Source organism: Carassius auratus, chromosome 16 (genome assembly GCF_003368295.1).
Source record: "Carassius auratus strain Wakin chromosome 16, ASM336829v1, whole genome shotgun sequence".
In the NCBI taxonomy this organism is placed as follows: Eukaryota; Metazoa; Chordata; class Actinopteri; order Cypriniformes; family Cyprinidae; genus Carassius; species Carassius auratus.
Genome location: NC_039258.1, coordinates 16037429 through 16057739, shown reverse-complemented (window position 1 = coordinate 16057739; position 20311 = coordinate 16037429). Strand labels below are relative to the sequence as shown.

General features: G+C 35.8%; 1 protein-coding gene and 1 long non-coding RNA gene across 4 annotated transcripts; one reads left to right on the top strand and one right to left on the bottom strand.

Annotated features, from left to right (window-relative positions):
- Window positions 1-697: 697 nt before the first annotated feature.
- Window positions 698-5093, bottom strand: LOC113116297 (uncharacterized). 3 transcript variants are annotated; one of them, XM_026284376.1, is made up of 5 exons: window positions 4983-5093; window positions 4582-4633; window positions 3671-3698; window positions 1909-2396; window positions 698-1802 (listed from the first exon to the last, which is right to left on the bottom strand). In XM_026284376.1, exons 3-5 carry the CDS (start codon window positions 3691-3693, stop codon window positions 1291-1293), a joined length of 1023 nt encoding a protein of 340 aa, XP_026140161.1. In that variant the 5' UTR covers window positions 3694-3698; window positions 4582-4633; window positions 4983-5093; the 3' UTR covers window positions 698-1290. The 3 variants fall into 3 exon arrangements, with proteins under 3 accessions (XP_026140161.1, XP_026140162.1, XP_026140163.1); XM_026284377.1 differs by having other exon boundaries at window positions 4582-4615; XM_026284378.1 differs by lacking the exons at window positions 4582-4633; window positions 4983-5093 and having other exon boundaries at window positions 3671-3835.
- A 12997-nt stretch (window positions 5094-18090) lies between these two features.
- LOC113116836 (uncharacterized) lies at window positions 18091-18810 on the top strand. Its single transcript, XR_003294079.1, has 4 exons — window positions 18091-18264; window positions 18358-18435; window positions 18553-18630; window positions 18716-18810. It is a non-coding gene; the product is annotated as an uncharacterized LOC113116836 (long non-coding RNA).
- Window positions 18811-20311: the final 1501 nt, after the last annotated feature.

The following is a 20311-nucleotide window of genomic DNA, read 5'->3' as shown; positions in this document are numbered from 1 at the left end:
TTATGTATCCTTTACATCATAATTTTTTTTTCAGTTCATAGGTATCTTGTAATGAGCATGTTTATCCATTCTGTAATTGCATAGATGACATTTTATATGAACCATCATGCACTGTAGCTCTCCAAAGATGCTAGAAACTTAAGGTTAAAGGATATTTATGAAAAATATAAATATTTTTGTCAATACTTACAAGGAAATTTTGAATTTTGAAACGTACAGAATGTTCATATAGTATAATGACTCCGCAAATTTCAAAATATCTGGGAAAATTTAATTTTTTATTTCATATAAGTGAATAGTATGAAAGCTCATTTCTAGTGTATTAGTGCCATGTAAAGTAAGAAAAGAAATCTAAGATTACAAGATTAAAAAATCATAATATTATGATATTACATAATAAAATGATAATAGAGTCATAATATGTTGAGGTTAATTTAGCATAATTAAAATATATTTTTAATAATAATTGGGCATACACTCCTAAAAATGTACACCACTAAAATGGTTAATTTATTTGTTGTAAACAGGAAGCCATAAAAATAATTCCTTTATATTTGTTTATTTATTTATTTAATATGATTCCCCTTTATTCACTAAAAAGTGTTATATCATCACCATAAGTCACAAGTCCATTTATTTAAACTTGGAAGCCATAGAAAAAACATTTTTTTTTCATGTTTATTTATCTTCAGTTAACATCATGAAATATAATACACTATTTTAAATGACTCATGTCCTTTATTCATAAAAAATACATTGTACATAAGAAACATGGCAGTTATTACAATTTAAGTCTAATTTCAGCAAAAACCTAAAAACCAAAGAGAAAAAAGAAAGTAACTGATATATTAACATCTATTATTAAATAGTAAGGCTACAGTCCTTCCAGTCCTGACATTCTCTACTCTGCCTTAATATTTTTTTTTTCAAGGTAAAATCTACATATTTTATGTTTTATACTATACAATGAAAATATTGTATGGGTATAAAACATGCTGAAGATTGGCAAACAGGCTGTTAATTCATTAATTGATGAGCTATTTCGTAACAAAAGCTGTGCAGTGGATAAGATATGAACTCATTTGCATTGTGATTAAAATCAGAATTTGTAAATTTATGGTTTTGTAAAACAGAAATCATGTTCGATTTTTTGTCAGACATGGTTAAACAGCCATTAAACACTACATCATTTTACAGATAACTTCATAAACAATTTCCAGAGTGGTTTCTAAAAACACCACTAACCCCTTTTCTCTATAAGCCTTGGCTATGTGAGTTGCATTGAAATGATCAGTAATAGCTGTCATTTTCAGAATTACTGGGTGTGTTGCATAAAGCCAGTAATCCTCCAACATTCTCCCTCAAAGTATTTATAAGGCCTGGTGCACCATCACTATAGAGAAACCGATTCTCAGCGATATTTACTACTGCCTTCATCACTTCTTCCATGACCTTTACTACAGGCTGCCAGAGGATGAAACGCTGTGTTTGTCTCTCCAGTACAGTGACTCTTCCACTAAGAACACTCAGAAGGTTCACAGTTCTCCTGACCACTTCCTGAATTTCAGCTGTGCTCGTCAGATGCTTTTGAACCTCTTCAATCTTCCTCTCAGTCCTCTTCAGTGCTTCATTGGTTTGCTCAAGTTCAGTCTGTGTCTTAGAGATTACTCCCTCATAATGAAACACTTTTGCAGTCCAGTTCCTCACTTGAGACTCACAGTTTTGTTTCTCCCATTCAGCTTCTCTCAAGGCATTTGAAGCTTCTTCAAATCCTCGCTGTCCCTCACTCATCATTATAGGACCTAGAGAACAGAAATTTATTGAATACACATCAGCCAAAGAAAAAAAAATGCATAACTTCAAAAAATGTTTAATTCAGAATGATGGTAAAAGTGGTGTAATACTCACCAGCAATCCATCCAAAAATTGGTATTGCAAGCAGTACTGTACCAGCAGTTGCTAGATCATTAGATGTGTTCATTCTGTCTTGATATGCGCTTATGGCATAATTTGCTGATTCCACACTTCTTTTAGCCTGCTCAAAAGCTGCTTTGGAATGCTCTAATGATTCCTCAGTGGACTTCATCTTTATGCGCAACTTATCCATGGCCAGACTTTTCTCTTTTTTCTGCTGCTCAACATTTAGTTTCTCTCTAATAAGCTGCTCCATGCTTTCATCTAAATATCCCAGTTTTTCTTTAATCATTGTCTCTGATGTTTTCAGGCACTGCTCAGCATCCTCAATATGCTTCCTAATTTGGTTGGAGCATGTGTCAGTGTTGGGACTAATATGTGCTTTCTTGAGGGACTCACAGATGTTACAGATAGAGACAATTCCTTCATTTAAAGGCCTAAAAACTGCCTCCATAGACTGCATATCCTTCACACCACAGGTACTAAGGTAAGGGGAGGCAAAGATATTAAAGGAATAGTTTACCCAACATGTAAAAATAGCTTCAAAGCCTTTATAATGCATTATAAAGGTAATCATAATGTATGACATAATGCATTATATATTTTTATAAATACTTAACCAAAGTTAAAACACATTAGAATATGTGAAGGTTTGTTTGTCTTGAGCTTTAACGCATAATACTTTCTAAAGGTGCAACAATGAATAGATAAGCATTATAAAGTATTATAAATTTGGTAACAATTATTCATGAAATCATACAATGCTCAATAAGTGATATGAGTCAAAAATAAAAAAAAATAAAAAAAATAAATCCTGTTTATTTTCTAAGCCCAACGCCATCCAAGATGTATATAACTTTTATATAAATTATTTTATTTATTTATTTTTATTTTTATAAAAATGACTGATTTGCTAGAAAATACTAATAATATGTGAATGGTCTCACTTTATATTAGGTGGCCTTAACTACTATGTACTTCTATTTCAATTAAACATTTGATATAATGCCCTTATTGTGTACACACTGTACATGTTTTTTTACATTATACTTAGATTTAAACAAATACCTGCATGTTATTACAGCTGTAATTACATTGACACAGCCCTTTAACCGGACGAATCAATGTTGTCAAAATGTGATGATGAAATCACATACACTACAGAGTCTCTGAATATCCAAATAAGAGAAATAGGATATTGCCGAAACGCAGAGAATCTCAGCTTTACAGCACTTTATTAAAGCATTCAGATAAGATTAGCGGTTATTAAACATTTAAGAACAACACTTATTTTTTAGTCGCGGGCGGCTGTCTCTGTCTTTGGGGGTTAACCCACCCTTATACCTACCCATACCACCAAACCTGTCCCTAACCTTACCTGTATCCCACCTCAATAGAAGTGTTTTGCAATATGTACTCAATAAGTAAATTGTATTCATTTTTTTTTTTTTTTTATGTAAGCGCATAATAGTTAAGGTCACCTAAGTGGGACCTTGTGATTTATTTCCTAACTGCCTAAGACTGCCAAAATATGTATTTAGGACCATCAAATATCTGTGTTGAGCCCTGTTCACTTGCATTGGATGGAAACCCTAATTTCTCTTCAGCTGAAGAAAGAAAATGACATATATATATACACTGGGGGCTAGTGAATAAATTAGGAAATGTCAATTTTGGGGTGAACTGTTCCTTTAAAGGCATTAATCCACATTTACATGGTATATACCACACATAGAAATACTCATGGAAAACTTACTCATTCCTGTGGAATTGGGTCATTTTTCCTGTTACACACAAACACAAAATGGACTATCAGTAAGCTTTTTTTGACAATGAGTTATGACACAACAATAAAAGTAATAATAATTTAACTTTTGTTGTCATAGATTTTATTTTCTAATCATAATTTAACCTAATTTAAGTGCAGCATTCAATGTCATTAAATAAATTGTTATTTATAGAAAATTTTTGCTTTAGGACTGACCTTCAGTAAAAAAATTTAAATGTAAATATATATTTAAATAATATAAAATACAATATAAACAAGATAAGCAGTATTATTTTATTTTTTTGTTATACAGAACCAAAGATTAGAGCTATATTTAATTTGCATGCATATTTACTTCATCCATTCACGCATACGATTTTGTACTATTTGTCTAGATCCAAGTGACGGGTAGTATTAGGGTTAGGTGTAGGTCATTCATACAAATTCATATGAATTGTGCATCATAAAAAAATAAGTACGATTTAGCACAAATCATATGAATGTGTAAGAATGAGGTCATACAAATTCATACAAATTAACCACCTCGTAAAATATGTATGAATTGTCATGAGATCAGGCTGGATTTTGACTATGACCCATAAACAAAGAGCACCAGAGGACTAGTACAGAAAATCATAATCACATAAATTCAGTGAATATCTTATATACTGTTGGTGATCTATTACCAGAGAATTTATAGTTTTTAAACATGTTGAAACATACTCAGCATTCACACAACCAGCACATATTTTAAATGTATTCAGCTATTTATTTTAACTCCTAATGTTTCAGTCAATTGTAATCCTTTCAAAAGCATCAGTATTGGAAGGATTTAGCTATAACTACTTTCAGTATTTCCACAAACCTGATAATATAAACACTGCAATTTAATTGCTCACCTCATTTTGACTCCTAATGACCACACGTAGACTCCTAAAGAGTACAATAAACCTATCACCACAGTTTAAAAATAGTTCAAATTAGCACTGTTTTTATTTTAATTTCAAAAAGTTTTTAAATTGTGTTGAAATGTATTGTGCTGTTACTGTATATAATCAATTAATTTAGATTAATTTACTATTTGAAGCATATATTAATCTACACTTTTGTTGTTGTTGTTGTTATAATTAAGTGAATTATTGTAAATATATTGTTAACATATATCATAGAGTCACTTGTGCAATTAACGTGATACTTCAAAATGTCTGTAAAGTAAGTATATAGCAGAATATGTATGACTACCATCCATAGAATATTTTAATTCCTATTGATCAAACGATCCTAAATGCAATTGCCTTACCCTGTTCAAAAATGAGATCAATTTCGTCAAGTCAAAAGATCTAATGTTGAATGGTGAAATGAATGAATGCATCCGTTATTGTGCCTTGTAGTTCAACAAAAGATCCCACCCACAACCACTGTTGTGTAGCCACTCCCCTGCTCTTAGACACCCAAATTGACAGCATTGTCTCCCATGGCCACATGGGGACAGACTTTCTGGGGACAGACTGGGTTCAGAAATTTCATGAACCTAGCAAAACTCTTTTGCTTCTAGACTTATATGGGCAACATTATATTTGGCCTAGGCCCGGTTTCAAAAATGGGGCTTAGCTTAAGCCAGGACTATTAAACAATTTAATTAAGATATTAAAGCAACTTTTACAAAAATGCTTAAGAAAAAATTACAAGTGTGCATCTTGACACAGAACAATGAAACTGGCATATGAAACTGGCAAGATATGTCAGAGCCAGATATTTTCAGTTGAGACAGCTCAAATATGCATTTTAGTCTGGGACTATCTCAACAGTTGTCAAAATACAATTAATACAAAATATTTTCTTTTCCAAAAACTGTAGTTACTTCATCACACATCTGTTGTTTGGATTATGTCTGATCAACAATATAGGAAAGGCAAGGCAAGGCAAGTTTATTTATATAGCACATTTCGTAAACAATGGTAATTCAAAGTGCTTAACATAAAAGAAAGTAAAATAATCATGAAGAAAAATAATAATAAAAATAAAAACAAGCAATTTTAAAACTTTGGAAATTATTTAAAAATGGATTTATTTAAAATGAATTTAAAACAGTTAAAAATAGAAAATGATTTTACATAAAATACAGTGAATACGTAAAATACAGTGCAATCGGTTCGGACATTGCACAGTGCTCATTCAGCTAAACAATGAGTTTTGAGTCTAGATTTAAATGTGACTAGTGTTTTAGCACATCTGATCTCTTCTGGAAGCTGATTCCAACTGCAGGCGGCATAGTAACTAAAGGCGGACTCCCCTTGTTTTGTGTGAACCCTTGGTATTTCTAACTGACTCAATCCTAATGATCTGAGTGGTCTGTTAGGTTTATATTCAGTGAACATATCTGCAAAATATTTTGGTCCTAGGTCATTGAGTGATTTATAAATGAGTAAAAGTACTTTAAAATCAATCCTAAATGTAACTGGAAGCCGGTGTAAGGACCTGAGTACTGGTGTGATATGCTCAGATTTTCTGGTTCAATTCAGAATCCTGGCAGCAGCGTTCTGGATGAGCTGCAGCTGTTGATAGTATGCTGATTTAGTTACTGCTTTGACATGACTACTGAAACTAAGGTCTGTCTCCAGAATCACACCAAGATTCCTGACTTGATTTTTAGTTGTTTGACCCCTAGAGTCAAGGTTTGTTTCCAAATGCAATAAATTCAGTTTTTTCCTTGTTTAACTGAAGAAAGTTCTGGCACATCCAACTATTAATTTCACCAATACATTGGCAGAGGGAGTCAATGGGGCTGTAATTATTTGGTGATAAGGCTAGGTAAATCTGGTTATCATCAGCATAGCTTTGATAGGCAATTTGGTTCTTGCTCATTATTTGACTTAGTGGAAGCATATACAGGCTGAACAAGAGCGGTGCAAGAATTGACCCTTGTGGGACTCTGCATGTCATGTACGTCCACTTAGACTTATGCTCTCCTAGACTCACATAATAGCCTCTCCCTTCTAAGTAGGACCTGAACCATTTGAGTAGCATCCCAGAAAGCCAGACCCAGTTTTCCAGTCTCTCTAGTAGTATGTTCTGATCGACAGTGTCAAACGCAGCACTAAGATCTAGCAATACCAGCAATGATATTTTGCCAGAGTCAGAATTTAAGCTAATATCATTTATTATCTCAATGAGTGCTGTCTCTGTGCTGTGATGTGATCGGAAACCAGATTGAAAATTATCCATTTGAGTTTAAGTATTTGTTCAGATGATTCAAAACTACTTTTTCTATCATTTTTCCTATAAAAGGAAGATTAGATATTGGTATATAATTGCTCAAAATGGTGTTATCAAGATTGCTCTTTTTCAGGAGGGGCTTAACAACTGCAGTTTTCAGGGAGTTTGGAAATGTCCCAGAAAGAAGTGAGGCGTTCGCCACTTCTAAGAGATCTGCTTCTAAACAGTTAAGCACACTTTTGAAAGAAGATGTGGGAAGTGTGTCAAGATAGCAGGTTGACGATTTTAGATGCTGCGCTATTTCTTCCAAAATTTTGCTATCAATTGTTTCAAAAGTAGACATAGTATCTTTTTGATATTGTGGCCAAATCTGTCTGACCTCTGCCTTGCTTGAGAATGTACCAATCGCCTGAAAAATAGAATTGTCATTAGTGTCATTGTGCAGGTAGTGGGGTAATAACCTCTGCTAAAAATCAGTTTGATATCAGATTAATGTCAGAGTATTGTATGTGATTTACATGGACAAAAGAAAGCTATAGAGGAAGGAAAAAGGAAAGGAAAAGGTTTTGGTGTCAATTAAATATCCACATTTTTTGTAACAATTATAGCACTGTTAGCAACAACAGCAAAAAAGGGAGCATGTACTTTGGCTGAAATTAAGGGCAAGCTTAGACCATAGGACTGGAAGTCTTCCTGAATTGCTTTCGTGCTTACACTACACAACAACATTTCTTTTCATTTTAGTAAATAAAAACACTTCAATGAATTCAGAGCACAAGCGTAGCAACAAACTTCCGCCATCACCAAAAGTCAGGATATCAGTTTCCGGTTTACATTAAATGTTTAGATGATGGTGAAGTTAATGTAAATGTAAAAATAAGGGAAATCATAATTAAATATTCAATATTGGATGTTACATACACAATAATGATGATAAATAAATTAAAAACTTTGAGTATTTTTCGTAAAACTTTTTGTTTGGGATCCAACAATTAATGGATTTAACATTATCACCACAGACAAGAGACCTGCACTCCCGTGGGAGTACTGTGGGACCCAACGCAACAGGGTGTGGAATGGGACAGATTTTTATGTGCTAAAAACACTTAATTTGCTGTAATTATTATAACTGTTTTCATTAGATTTGAGAATTACATTAAACATGAATGATCATAGTTGAATTTCAAGCTCTCTTTGTCTCTAGTTTGCATTTGGTCTTTGGTCTACACTTCATGAAAGTGTTTTGAGGTTGTTATCACTCCTTGTTGTGTCCTCTTTCCCCACACACACTCACAGAAGACTGAAACTCAACAAAAATGAAAGACAGAAGATGCTAGGGCATCCACATTCATCTTTCAGGGTGGCTGATGTTTGGAAGACTATGTTGATGAGTTCTTGGACACCTATCATCTTGCCAGCTACGATGAGGTCTGCTTAATGGAAGGATTTCGTTATGGGCTGGTCAATGACATTTGTGTTGAGATCTTTGATGGATTTTAAAAAGCTACATCAGCTTTGCCCTATGGATGAAAGTATCCACGTTCATGATCAACAGTGTTGGGGAAAGTTACTTTTAAAAGTAATGAATTACAATATTGCGTTACTCCCTAAAAAAGTAACTAATTACATTACCTAGTTATTTTTTATGGAAAAAAGCATTACTTTTTAAATTTAATCCAGGCTTGATTGTTTTTAAAATAGTAAGTTCTATTTATAGCAAATGTAGAACACCAGAAAGTGTAATGAATAGTGGTTGGCCGTTATCGGCGTTAACGTGAGACTCTTATCGGGTGATAAAAAAAAATATCGCAGTTATAATCTATTCTCAAAGTTGGGTTTGGAGCTGGGTATACTACACAAGCTATGATGACTTTCACCTTGATATTTTAGCGCGGATGTATGGCATTATTTCCCTGTCAAATTTTGAGAGCGCATTATTGTAGCGCGAAAGTACATTAATATAATGCGCGAGTGCGAATCTCTCTGCTCGCGCACGGGAACTGGCCGCTCGCTCTCAGATACACGTTGCTCTTGTAAGAATTTTCTCTGGGCTCGCTCAGAGAGTATGCCTGCACTTAAAACTTACGTACTCAGTACGTAAATGATCGCCGTACTGCTGCAGACGCTCCTGGAACGCACTGAACGCTGGAATATTAACATGGGTGGGTAAGAAACGCATACGCACTACAGACGGATTATGTGTGAAACAGGCATAAGGTTGTTTGCACCTTGTGCAATGTGGAATTCGTTTACAGCTTTCTCAAGCAGTTTGTGATGCATTTTGAAAACAGGAGATGAGCCCCTGGTCTAATGCACCACCTGGCTTGAGAAACCCATTCTCAAACACTTAACGTTACTTTTAGTCATTATTTTATTTGGGTAACACACATATTCTGAATGCCTTCGGCAGAATTCAAATGAGCCATTTTTAATCTAGATTAATCTAGATTATTCCAAGATTACAGTGAGATTAATCTAGATTAAAAAAATCTATCTATGCCCACCACTAGTAATGAATAAACCTCAGGCTGAAGGACAAGTAAATTCACGTCTGTAGAACACAGGAGAAGGTGGTTCAACACTCTTCAGCAATAAAAAAACAAAAAACAAAAACAAACAAACAACAAAAAAACAATGAAGCACAATTGTTAGTTTATCTTAAGTCATTTTTAGTATGGTTGAACTGGATCATAAAAGGTCAGCAACAAAGACAGTAGTTAATAAAATGGGATTAGATACATTTTGTTATTTAACATTTATTATTGAAGGTTTGTGCCATATTATGAGTTTGCATTTCACTGTTTTAAGTCATTTAAGCACATTCACATTTAGTCTAGAACTACATCATGTTCACACAGAGCACACAATGCCTCAGTACTTCCGATTTCTCCCAATAGTCTTGTAATGCCTTACTTTACTAGTAACTTGAAAAAAAGTAATCTGATTACACAACTCTCATTACTTGTATTGCATTACCCCCAACACTGTTGGTCAACAATGACAACGAGGACAACATCAACATCAAGTCCCACCATGCAAACTTCTCGCAGCTTGACCCAGAGCCCAGCCAGTCATCATCCTCACGCAACAAAGATCGAAAGCCTGAGCTCACCGCAGACTCGGAGCTGGAGATGATTGTGTTTAAAGAGCCAGATAAGGAGACTGAGCTATTCAACGCAACAGAGCCTATGCCCGACACAAAGTCTGACAAGGTGTGCAAACCAGCAACATTGATTGTGCCTGTGGGAATATTAGTGGAGTACGAGGGCATGGAGGAGAGCACTGCCCAAATTCCCACATCTGAGGGTGAGCTGCTGCTGTCATCTGGAGATTTGCTGGAACCATTTGATCCCCTCTTTCCTCTATGTTCTCTTCCTTCTAGTCCTGTCTGTCTGTCCTCTTTTCTGACTTTGTCCAGCCCTTGCCTTCTGTCTACACTGTTTCCCTCCAACCCCCGAATCATCTGTTTCCTAGCTGGTTCTGTCCAGCACTGAATCTCTGGTCTCTTTTCTGGTTCTGTCCAGCCCTGAAGCATCTGTGTCTCTGCTGGTTTGATATGGCCCTAAACCTTCTTTACCCTCTATGTTTCTCTCCAGCTCTGAACCTCCTAAATCCCTGAGACTCCGACCCATCCTCCCTATCCCACCACCACCTTCTAGTCCTTTTAGCCTATGCCTTCTATTGCCTATCACTTCCCCTGCTCTCTATTTGCCAGCTGCTCATCAGCCTAAAGTCCCATCACCTCCACGTCCATCTATCATCCTGACTTTTGGCAACAGTGGAAGTTTGTTGCTATGCATGTGCACAAAGTCCATACCCCAGAAATCATGCTGAACAGAAACTAAAGAAGCCCACTCTGATCAACATTCTGAGACATAGACTGCAGCCTCAGCAGATAGTCTACTAAACAATAAAGTCTGTTATTTCACAATACATAACAACACTCTCAGGATCTGGGCCAGTAAAGACAGTCAAGCAAGATGGTCTTAGAAAACCGTGTGGGGCGACAATATAAAACAACAGGAAAGAACATCTAGCTCTGTCAGGCCACACCTGGAGTACAACATATTACATATTAATAAACAAAATCCGTAACCACCCGGGAAAATCAATCATTATAAAATCCCTTACCTTCTATGAAAGAGGATTTTACCCTATGCTACTGCATTCGACACATCACACTTTTTCTAATGACACACACAATTGTTACTGAACTACAACCATGGGAAATAAAGAAAAATCAGCACGCACACAAAGAAAGCAATCAGATTGAATTTACTTCTGATACAAATTCACTGTCAGAAATGCATTAAAACACCTTAATTACAGGAAATGGCAATTCATATTAGTCATACGGTATTATTGCAAAACATGTCTATACAAAGCCACTGCTACTAATCAAACACTTGACGCAGCTCGATCAAGGAGAAGACGTACAGGTATGGTATATAGCAAAGAGCTTGATACTACGGCATGTCTGGCGAATTCAAAATGAACAATACAGATTAATAACTGCTTAAGTATAGATGAATACTTTGCTCAAGAACATAACCTGTTCATCTATCATAAGTCCACGTGTCATGTTAACAAAAAACTATTCTTCTAAACACAGGATGAGAGCTGTAATCACAACTTTGCAAAGGTGTAAGTTCTCACCAAAGCTATGGTATTTGAGTAAAAATGAAACTAGTGACCATAGTGAGCTAATGCTTTCGGGAAATGCACCCCATCAACCATGAAACTAAAGTGGCAATGGCTAGTTCAGTTTTTTTTAAACCTCCCCCAGCACTGCAGATTTTGTGTATAAAGTACTTGGAAGCCATACTCAAGCAAAAGTACAGATATCTTACCAGAAAATGATTTTGGTAGAAGTTGAAGTCACAATTTAGAATATTATTTGAGTAAAAGTCTTAAAGTATGTGATGTTTACTGTACTTAAGTACAAAAAGTATTTTTTAAATCTTAAATGTACTTAAGTATTTAAAGTAAAAGTACAAGTAAATGCAAAACGGAAGAGAAGCAAGCAAATAAATGAATAAATAAATAAATGATCATACACAGCTTGAGTAGCTAGTTTGTTTTCAGCTTTTGAACAATTTCTTCCATTTTTGTATTTTTGGGTAATAATAATAAGAAGCACTTTTTCCGGTTCTTAGTGTCTTTCATTCAAACTTAAGAGAAGATTTCTGGAATCTGCATCTGAAATAGCATGTATTTACACAGTTTATGTATCTCAGAGGGGACATGATTCATCTGAACTGCAGATACAGATGTATAAATAGGCCTAATGTTTTGTATTTAACATAAAACGTTGAATTCTGATGTTTGAAATAATTAAAAACATAAAAAAAAATTGTAAAAATGTGAAATTAAAGGGGTCATATGATGCTTTTCTTTTAAAGATCATTATTTTGTGTATTTGGTGTAACAGAATATGTTGACATGCTTCAATGTTGAAAAAACACACTATTTTTCAAATACTGTACATTATTGTAGGTCCTCTATGCGCCACTTCTCTCAAACGCATAGTTTTCTACAAAGTCCCTCCTTCCGACAAGCGCAGTATACTCTGATTGGCCAACTGACCCAGTGCTTTGTGATTGACACGCAAAAATCTACATACAGTCAATAGCAAATACTTAAACTAATAACAAAACATACTTACACAGTAGCTGATTCAGAAGCACCAGATTGTCGTAGCAAAGTCAGAATTACTTAAACACACAGCATCTCCTTGACCTGGCTGCTTCAACACTAACTGCGGTTACTGAAAACAGGCCTTCTTTCTTTGTGTGAACATTTGGGCGGCATTATGCTAATATTTCCACATAGCGACGTAGACATGTGGGGCCATTTTAGGGGGGCATGGCAGAGTCTTAAGTTTGATAAAGAATATCTCTTTGGATTTTAGACTTAGAGTCTTCTGCATCCCAAAGAGAAAGGAAAAAATTTAATCGCATCATATGATCCCTTTAAAACTGCCAGTAGGTGACAGCAAGTGAATGTTAATGAGTGAGTCATTGAGATTCAACTGATTCATAAAAATGGATGATTAATTTAGAAACAAAGCATTTGACTTTGTTAATGAGTGAATCACTGAATCATTTATTCAACCAATGAATCATGAATCAAAATTGAATCAAAATTAATTTAAAACACTGTCCATTGTTGAGAGACGCAAAACATCAATAACATCAACAGAGGTAACATTGACAATCGCGGACAAGGAGGAACTAAACAGACAGGGTTTTAAACACAAGGGAGGTAATCTGGGGAATGGAGAACAGGTGGGGATTAACCAATTAACCAAACAAGAAACGGGACATGACCAAAATAGGAAAACAGAAAGCCCATGAATGTAACACCCTCCTCCAACGCTCCCTCAAAAAAAAAAAATAATAATAAAAAAAAAAAAAGCACTGGGTTTCTATTTGACGTTTTCTAAAACCATAGTGGTCAAACTTGCAAAGGTGTGATTAGCTCTAGCTCTCATCCTGTGGTTTGAAGCACAGTTTCATGACATGTAGACTTGTAGTATGATAATATGATAGATAAATAAGATAAATAGATTATGCTCTTGAGCCAAATAAGCAAGAACTATTCTATATTGTTCATATATTGTTCATGAATGTGACACATGAAGTCCTAATAAACTCAGAAAAAAAATGATTTCTTAATAGGTTTTAATATTTCTGTAACCATAAAAAGTTCAACAACTGAGACAAAAAAGTTATGTCAATGTGTAACATTTATGCTTATTTCACATTTTATAACTCACCGGGAAATGAGATATAAAAAAATGTGATACTATAAAGTTACATTTATTGATGAAAAGTTTAATGTAAATAAAAAATAAATTAATAAACAATAATGTCATGTTGTCTTTATTATATTCCTCATCTAAAATTGTTAATTAACTGAAAAACACTTTAAATGTAATTACAGTTACACTGTTTTGTGTTTTAAATCAAATAATAATGAAACAGATTATCTAAATGGCTTGCTTTCAATATTCTGTAGGTGCATCTGATTCAGAAGCACCAGATTGCTGTAGCAAAATCAGAATTACCTCCTCTCCTAGGTTCACGAAACGCTCATCCACAAAATGTGTTGCTGTTCTGTTGTAATTTGTAAGTAATCTTAAACAATCCTAAATGCATTTACTTTCGGAAGGCCAAATAAAGTGCTTTTGCTTTCTCCTAGATACACACAGCATCTCCCTGACATGGCTGCTTCAACACTAACTGTGGTAACTGAAACAGGCCTTCTTTCTTTGTGTGAACATTTGGGAGACATTACAAAAATATGTCCACATAGTGACATAGAGATGTGGGGGCTTGTTTGAATTAGCCATTTTAGGGGGGTATGGCAGAGTCTTAACTTTAATAAAGATGATCTCTTTTGGATTGAGATTTTAGTCTCCGCAACTTTACAGATCTTCTTCATGCACCAAGAGCTTGTAACACTCCAAAGAGAAAGGAAAAACTGAAATCCCATCACGTGAGCCCTTTAAAATCGGCAGTTGGTGACAGCAAGTGAATGTTAATGAGTGAGTCATTGAGATTCAACCGATTCATAAAAATGACTGATTCATTCAGAAACAAAGCATTTGACTGTGTTAATGAGTGAATCACTGAACCATTTATTCAACCGATTTGTTCAAATGCTGATTTATTCAGTAAGTAAACACTGTCCATTGCTCAGAGATGCAAAACAGTGCTGTGATCTGTGTTGAACTATTTCTAGCTAAATTGAGCAAAAACAAGCAATATTATTTCTAAAATGTAAGTAATTTATTGCTTTACTGAACTTGTATAAAAGTATTATTTAAAATGTTCATGCACCTGCAGAAAAACGGTAATCTTTGTGTGATGTAAATTAAGTTAACTAGGCCTACATTAAATTATATAAATATTAAAAGCATACAGAAGCATTTTTGCTGTCTACAATTTAGAGTGCCTGGAATATTGAGTTTTAATAGACTAATAAATTAATTTGTTTGTTAATTTGTAGCACACTTAATAACATCAGACACAGCTACACCTATCATATTATCGCAGACGATGCTGTCGAACTGAGTGGGAACTGAAATCATCCGCGGTTTGTGCACAGCGCACACTTGTTTGCACATGAGCAAAGGTGTTTTTTAGCAGACTGGCTTGCAAACGCCAGACCACTGATTCGTCAAACCTGATTTCCTGTGATCTTTTGACTATTTTGTAGTAAGTAACAAATATACTTAGGGCAAATGTATCAGAGTAGAAGTAAAACTTGGCTGAAATATAGAAAAGTAAAGTACAGAAACTCCCAAAAAATACTTAAGTACTGTAACAAAGTATTTTTACTTTGTTAAATTACACCACTGCAACTATGTTACCCTTTTTTAAAGACACATATACACAGAATGAGCAAATGTTTAAGATTGAGATAACTGTAATGGTAATTGATCAATATTTATATTTATGTAATTAAAAGCCTATATTAAAATCTATTCATTATATAAACAAATGTGTCTTTTTAGAAGACTTGGATTAAATCAATTTTAAAGCTTGATGTAATAAGCTTGAAACAATGATTGCCTTGAAACAATGGATGGACAAATAATTTTTTAAAATATTAAAATATCTACTGTAAATGGCAGTATACTGTATTTGTTAGTTTTGCCAATGGCATTGAAAATTAGTCATCATGAAGTCAAAAATGACCCTACTTACTTTTTAGTGCAGTTTGTCATTAAAAGTAATGACAAAGTTGACCAAAATGCAATGACTTTTCATCAAATAAAACTAGACTAAAACTTTGAAAGACTAAGATATAGACTAAGACAAAATGTCTCTCAAAATTAACACTTCACTGCACAATTTACCCTGATTTTCACTCACCAACGGGTTTGGTGAAATCACAGACAAATGGCCAAAATCAAAGACAAATTGGTGCTTATTCACCCGAGTGACAAGGAGTGAGAATTATCAAAGACTTGATCTGAGAGAATCGCAGATGTTTCACCGACGCCCCCTGATATATTTGCCATGCTAAATATCTGGACTTGTCTGCAATTCAAAATCCTGCTGTGTGAAATGGGATCTGACTGAAAAGTACATTGGCGATGACCTCTCTACAATGAGAGTGCAAGATTCAGGGCAGCGGGAAGCTCGGGGAGGAGTTATATGAAACGTAGTTTGTGGACCAGACAGAGCTATTGGCGATTCTTCTTATTGTAAAGTCATGCAGTGTGTAACCTCCTGTCGTCACCGATCATCACAAATCCATCGTAAATTTTGAACACAGCAGCAACTGAATGCTACCCCAGATAGTTGGCAGTGTGAAAACGGTGATCCGAAGACTTTTAAAACCATGCAGTGTGAACTAGGCATAATGAAGAATGTATCCTTCATGGGCTGGGTAGGGATCATGAGTGTTCACTCAGCCTGAAGTCTGTGTAGAGACCATGATATCTATTCGCACATAAACTGTTTGGAGATGTTGGCAGTATATCTAGCTTTGAAACATTTCCTCCCAGGCTTCACAGGCCATCATGTGCTTGTCCGATCAGACAACACATCGGTGGTTTCATACATCAACTAAAAGGGGGATCTGTGGTCGTGCCCACTTTGCAAACTGTCACACCAGATCCTCCTGTGTACCCAGGGGAATCTCCTCTCTGTAAGGGCAGTTAATATGTTTAGGTACCTCAATTGGGAGCAGACATCCTGTCAAGGCAGAGGCTGATTCCTGGAGTTGTGGGGCAGATTTGGAGCATTTTTGGTCAGGTTCAAGTAGAACTGACTCAGGAGACCACCCACTGTCCTCTCTGGTACTCCATCACACATCCAGCTAATTTGGGACTGGATGCCATTGTACAGATGTCGCTGAGGCAGTGTCTGTATGCATTACCCCCTATTGCTCTGCTCCCAGGGGTTCTGAAAATAGTCTGCCAGGATGGGAACAGTATACTGCTAGTAACCCCATTCTGGCCAGCCCTAGTTTGGTTCTCAGACCTTGTGTCCTTCCTTAATGGGTCTCCATGAATCCCAGATTCCAATCAAGAGGTACCTTCTGAGAGGTAAGCGACATGATTGTTCATCCTCGCCTGGAGTTGTGGAAACTGTGGGTATGGCCTCTGAGGGGGCACAACTCAGAGCTTCTGGTCTCTCAACAAAGGTTTTTGAGACCATTTTCCACTCCAGAGCTCCCTCCACAGGGAAACTATACTCCCTGAAGTGAAAGCTTTTCACTTCATGGTGTGGAGATTGTCAGCTGGATCCAGTTAAAGGAGCTGTATGTAAGAAATCTATTTTAATTAATCATAAAATGGCCCTGATGTGTCACTAGACATTAAGAAATCATGTTCATTTCAAATACGTATATCACTGACAACAGTAGTCCGGCCAGGATATTGTCATTTAAAAAGTGGACTTGCAGCCCTCAACTGATGTTGTTGTTGTCATTTTGTGTTTTGGCCTGACGCGCCTCCCTCCTCCTATCTACCAATCACGAAGTCAGTAGTGTTTCGGGATCCGTGTTGCCAGCTTTGCTGTAACTTACTCTAACTCCAGTCGGATAAAAATGTCTGTTACTAAATCAAAAAGACCTCGTTATAATTCCAAAATTCGTCGTGACAAAGTCCGAAATAAAACCAGAATTTGTATTGGAGATGCTTTTGAACGATGGAGACGGCTGAAAACAAAGTTAGGCATGTTTGTGCAAAGTAAAATAACGTTAGCTCACATGGACGTATGCTAAGCAATGCATTACAGGAGCCCGTTTTTCTGTCATTATGCTGAGAAGCTGAGGAAAACAACATTGGCACGCCCATTATGGCAATTTCAAACGTAATTGAGACAGTAGCCTAATGTTACCTTAGTAAAAATGATTCGTCATTTCTTCTTCACGTATATCATGGACTAAGTTACACATGCTGCAAGTTGACCTGTATGACCATTGCTAATGTAATTTAGTTACTCTAGCAATATTTTCTGATGGAACTGAAAACATCTCTGTGATAGCCATTGGTGATATTGAATTTGACCCGCATTACAATTGCTGTGGAAAATGTTTTGGTTATTTGTTAGCGTACTTATTACAAAAACTTTAGTACTTGTAAATCTATTTTTTTTTTCGTATTGAAAAATAAGGAATTTTTATTTTGTTGTTTATATGTTTTTTCTTTTGTTTTACTATTAATTTTTTTTATTGTAATTGTATTTATATGTTAAAAAAAGAAATCAAATCAAAAACGCTTATCTCTTCAGCTATTATGGCCCCAGCACCTCAACACCCAGTAAGAGAAACTTGAAGAAGCACCACCTGACTGCACCATCACTTTCCAGTATTGTATGTGCATCATCTGAAACACTTTCAAATCGGTCAGTAGTCAGTACCACTTTTAATTTCTTTTTTTTAATTTTCATTGCATATTTTGAAACAATTTGGGTCTTAAACAGCTACACCATTTACAGAGAGGACCTGTCGCCTATTGAGGAAAGACTGGAAGATGATGAGCGCACCATGGATGCCTCTGAGGTTCTGGAGGAAAGGTAGATAAAGCCTCTCAGGCTTCCTAATATGCCAAATGATAAGAAATGTTATAGAAAATGTACTTAAAAAAAAAAAAAAACAATCCATTGTGACCGCTGTATTGTTTTTGTTTTTAGTCTACAGAACATGAGCATCCAGGATGCTGAAACCCAGGTCATGAATGAGCAGGAGATAAATGATCTAATGAACAGTGTGTAAGTTCCACTGGGTTTTACTGTACATTGAGTAACACGATGTTCTGCTTTGTATTAACACATTTTTTGCCAGAACATTTGCCAGAATTGATTGGGGGGACAGTGAAGGTGTTTGTAATGAGGAGATTGAAGCAGATGACAGTGAAGATGAGGACTATGTCCCTCGTATTTGTACTCGGTATGTTAACATTGGATCCTCTAAGATTATTCACAATACATTATCGAACATTGATTCAATGAAATATGTAAACATAAAAATAAAAGATGTACGATTTTTTTATATTTTCTGGTCCCTGTAGTATCTCAAAGATAACCCCGTCTCTGTATTTGCCATTTTTATTTTATTCATCTGATTTCATCTGTAAATGATATATACAGTATATATCTTTCATGTCTTTAGGTTGGATGGAGCATTGCAGGCACCACCATGCATTGACAATCTGCCTGTGATAGATGCCAGTGAGACAGTACATGACATCCCGGATGTAGAGCCTCCATCAGTCACCTTACCTACACTTCAACAACCTGGCTTTCCTGATACACTGGAGGTCATGACTGAAGATGACCTAATCGGGAAACGGGCCTCCATCACTTATGAGGACTGTTTGAGGCAGCTTGCAACATTACTTGTGCTTCCGGTCCAAAAGTGCCCATACACATGTGACGTCAGTAAAATGGAGTGTCAGTGTCGCCCTCCATTTGAAGTTTCCATTACACGCAGGGGTACTGCAAGCATCATGGAATGGGTATGTGTTGTAATCAGTGTTGGGAGTAACGGCGTTTAAGTATAACGGCGTTACTAACGGAGTTACATTTTCAGTAATGGAGTAATCTAATTAATTACTTTTCCTGTCATTGCAACTGCGTTATCGTTACTGAGAATGTAAAGTGTCGCGTTACTACAGTTTGGTTGAATAAAGCGCGAGGTGTCATGTTTTGGCTAGTGGCTACACATCAGCTGCCTGACATCCGATGATGATTGGCTGGGTGGGCGGTGCCCTGCTCACGCTGTCTCACTGCACGCTCTGACAACCACTAAACAGAAGACGGCATCAGCGATAATGGCGTTCTCGAACTGGAAGTACCGGGAATTAAAGGAAAGAATGTTTCTGTAACATGCACGGTATGCCCAGGAAAAAAGACTTTATCCACGTCTGCCTCAAGCAGTGTTAATTTCGTTGACTAAATATCTTTGTCATTATTTTCGTCACGAATATATTTTTGCGGACGAAAACGAAACGAAAACTAAAAAAGAAGGCACTGATGGAGACTAAAACTATGACTAAATTGATTGACATTATCGTCAACGAATAAAGGACGAGACGAAAATAGACTGTGACGAAAATCAAATCAGCAGACGGGAGAGATGCGAGGAATGAACAAAAGAACCGGCAAAACGGAATAGGCGAGACTGCATGAGAGAAGAGAACCAATCAGAGCCTGACGGTCCGTGTATCATCCGATCATTCAATTATTCCATTTAATCTGGCAAACCAAAAACGAAATAACGAATCAATATTTTGTTTTTCTGTATGAACCAAATATTAAAAACTGACGTTTGTTTCATTGCTTTCAGCTCGAAACGGGAAATATAATAAACAAGGAAACTAAAACGAAATAATTGATCAAATTTACGTTTTCTCAATTTTTCTTTATTTGTTGTAGTAGGTCTAACTATTTC